The sequence below is a fragment of the Mesoplodon mirus genome (assembly GCF_964341445.2).
Source record: "Mesoplodon mirus genome assembly, chromosome: 3".
NCBI lineage: Eukaryota > Metazoa > Chordata > Mammalia > Artiodactyla > Ziphiidae > Mesoplodon > Mesoplodon mirus.
This window is the reverse complement of record NC_138978.1, coordinates 117065935-117069670: the sequence shown is the minus strand read 5'-3', so window position 1 is coordinate 117069670 and position 3736 is coordinate 117065935. Positions and strand designations below refer to the sequence as shown.

At 46.3% G+C, this 3736-nt stretch overlaps 1 protein-coding gene across 1 annotated transcript; it reads right to left on the bottom strand.

Moving 5' to 3' along the window:
* Positions 1–285: 285 nt before the first annotated feature.
* LOC309800313 (uncharacterized protein) lies at positions 286–627 on the bottom strand (the record flags this gene model as incomplete). The annotated part of the gene is made up of 1 exon (XM_082614375.1): positions 286–627. One exon carries the CDS (start codon positions 625–627, stop codon positions 286–288), a length of 342 nt encoding a protein of 113 aa, XP_082470501.1.
* Between the last annotated feature and the right edge of the window lie 3109 nt (positions 628–3736).

The following is a 3736-nucleotide window of genomic DNA, read 5'->3' as shown; positions in this document are numbered from 1 at the left end:
ACAGAGCAGGAAAGATTCACTTGATTCCCCTGACCCCAATATCCCTCTTCAGATGAGCCCTGAGCAGCCAGAAGACTAGCTCAGCCAATGAGACTTTCAGCCTTATGCAAAGGCTCAGGAGCCCTCCAGACTGAGTGTGAGGAAAATTTTTTAGAGGGTGCAGAGAGGGAGGGGTTATGACTCAGGGTGACAGCACGTTAACTGTAAATGGGATACAGAAGTAGAATGGGAGAGGAGATTCAGCATCTGGTGGTTGGCTCCTCAAGGGCTTGGCTGTGGACCACATTACTTCTGCTTGGTCTTCTGCTGGGCTGGCCCCGGGATAACTGGTGAAGGACATGGCTCTGGAACTTTGGGGTGGCAGGGCTCTGGAACTTTGGGGTGGCAAGGCTCTGGAACTTTGGGGTGGCAGGGCTCTGGAACTTTGGGGTGGCAGGGCTCTGGAAACTTGGGTTCGCATGGCTCAGGAACCTTGGGGTGACAGGGCTCTGGCATTTTGGTGTGGCATGGCTCCTTGGTTTCGGAGACACATGATTCCTGGAGTGGAGGCTGGCAGGGTTGTTTCACCTGCTGCTGCTGAGGGTCGGGTGTTGGGATGCAGGGCTGCTTCTCCTGGTGGGAACTCATGCTTCAAAGTAGACTAGACCTAGAGACAGAAAAGCTGATTCAATGATTTGATTAAACAGAGAAGAAACCAAGTTAAATACCAAATATATTTCATTTCAGTTCCCTTTAGATGAGAGAGCCTCTCCTACCCCCTAGCTATACATGAGAGTTAAAATATGCTTTGAAATTTCAGGGTCGTTTCAAGAGGAGGAGCTTAAAGACAATTCGTTCTGCTCCGTTTCAGTGGGATTCATTGACTCATTCCTTGGCTCTGTTTCTTCCCAGACATGTCATATCCCTCACTGACACATACCCAAGACCACATATTAAGTCTTTTGAAAAGTGATAATGTAGAAACAACCACAGCATACACACCCCTAGTACCACACAGGACACCTTGCGACTTATAGGATGACTCTATGTGAATCTGAGCTCCTACGACTTCACTCTGGTCTTTGCATTCACCGTCCTCTCTGAAATGCTTCCCTTCCTATCTCTGTCTAAATACTCCTCCATCATAGCTCACTCATGTGCCATCACTGGGAGCTCTTCTTGAGCACAGCTCCCCCAAACTGCCACCACACTTCCCTTCACCCCCCACACCTGTCTTATCTACTTTGCGGTTCATCTATGTGTGTGTACATGCGTTATCTTCCCTGCTAGGTTGTAAGTTTAAGTAAGTTCTGTGACCATCTGATTCCTCCACAGTGCTTAGCATCATGCCTTAAATATAATAAATGTTGAGTAGAGGTCCATCTTATGAACTAAAATTTTTATAATAAGTTATCATAAACAGAGAGAATAATGGTGTTGATGAGTGTTTCCTGAGTCTGAGTTCTAGTTGTAACACTGTTACTAATTTACTATGGGAACTTGCACAGATCTGTCCCCTTCCCTGACCCCTAGTTCCACAGCTGTCCACTGAGGTGGCTGGCTTCACCAGTTCTAAGGTCCCTTCAAGCCCAAATTGTACTTCATTTAAAATAAAGATGCCCCAATATTCTCTCTCTTTAATTAATAACCTGCTTCAGGGTATTATTAACTATTAATGACTCTTAATTCATCTTTGTCTTTGTCCATTTTCCAACAGTGAAAAAATAAAAATTTCAAATGAATTCCAATCAGAGACTCACCTGGTACACAGAGAAGAACTGGTTGTCTGGTTGCTACTGTCTGATGTGAAGTCAACAGCCAGCAGGCTTTTTATGCAATGAATGAGCTCTGCCTCAAGGAAATACAATCACCCAGGGCCCCTCTGTTTTCATTCCTTACCTGTCAAACATGAGTCACCCTATTCCTCTCAATTACAAGTTGGCTCAGCTTTTGTGATGAAAACCACCCACTTGGCTGTCTGACAATGATGTCACCTGGGCCTGATTCCCACTGCCACCCTCCCCCTTAGACCCAAATATAGGTCTTGTGTTGGGGGATGGGTGAGCCATAGGGTTCCTGGAGGGTTTAATGAGTTAACTCTGCAGGGAGAGCTGAGTCCTTTTGTGGTCTTGCCACCTTCCTGCTCTCTTTTTCCTTGAGATGGTTGTTCCTCAAGTTCTGTGGGATGAATACATTTGAGCACATGAATAAGTGGGAAGGGAAGGGGAGCAGAGGAACTGAGGTGGGCACGAGTTGTCTGCCTTATAAAGGCAGGTGCTAGAGATCATGGAATTGACTGGTTATAGACTCCTTGTCTGGAATATCCTAGGCCCTTATATCAATTCCTGACATCTTTCTCCTAATTCCACTGAACTACACACATTTGGAATTACTTAATTATCGCTCCCCCACCAACCCCACCCTTCTCTGGTTGCTAATCTGGGTAAACCTGCTTTGCTTTCACCAACCACACCCTCACCCCTCTCTTTCTTCAGAGATTTTCAAGACCTAATTCCTCTTCTGGGATAAACTTTTCCCTCCACTGCACCCAGCCTTCTGGTCATGGCCCTTCCCTCTTTCCTAACCCAACCCTCTCTCCTCACCCCCACCTGAAAACCTGCAAGGCTTTTCTAACCACCTTCACCCGAAGCCCATCCATGGAGACCTCAGGGATGAATTCTCCCCCACCTCTTGCCCACTTCCAACTTCAGACCCAACACCTGAGGATCTTGCTGGCTGCAATGTTTTTCTCCTCTCTCTCGCTTTGTATATTTTGGGAACTTTCTGAGCATCAAAGCTGTGTCTGTTCAAAACAGCGGTGTTCCCATAGTAATATTTGTAACCTCATTTATTCAACAAACATTAATCAAGTCCTTAATATACACCAGTCATCTCATTCTAGGAGCTATCCCAGTATGAAGACCCCTTCCCCTCAGCAGAGAAAGAACTCCCTAGGGCAAGGTACGCAGCTTAGTTCACAGTCACTAGTTTGACAGATCTCAGAGACCCTCGCTCAGTCCACACTCCTCACGTGATAACTGAGTTTGAGGACACGAGAGGTGAAATAACTTACCCAAGATCAAACAATAGACCCCATGAGAAAAGGATTTCTACACAGAAATCCTATGTTCACCTTTGTCCTAACCCACCGTTGCTTCTAATGCCTACAGAGGAAATTAAGTCCAGGCAGGAAAATGATTAAAGGTGGAAAGGGGCAGCTCAACCTTCCTGGCTTGGAGCTCGGCCCACTCACAGGCCTGGGAAAGCATTGTGTAAGTGGCAATGTGAGGTCAGAAAGAGCCCTGCCTTTTGGGTAAGCCCTTAATATTTTGCTAAGATGAATCCCCTTAAGTGAGAATAAAGCTGCTTAATGTTTGAAGTGGCTCTGGGGATAAAGAGAAGGTATTTCCAGCACTGCTGAAAATAGGAGGGGGCATGAGTTAGCATACATGGAAGTAAAGGACTCATTTAGTTTATCATCACTCAGTGGATAAGGGTCTGAAAGAGGAAGGGAACGGCTGAAATGTTAAAATGCTTGTTTTGAACCAGATTGCTTTCACTCTGGAGGGGGTCCAGGGTGGCATAGTGACAGAGCTTGGGTACCCTGAGCAGTAATAGCATTCAGGATGGCAGAAGGTGAGTAGCCTCTGAGCACCTGCCCAGGTACACCTTCCCTCCATAATGGTTGGATCCTGAAGAGTCTCATTGCCATGGACTTTTCTGGGGACATAAGAATAGGGATCCCCTCAGTCCTTAC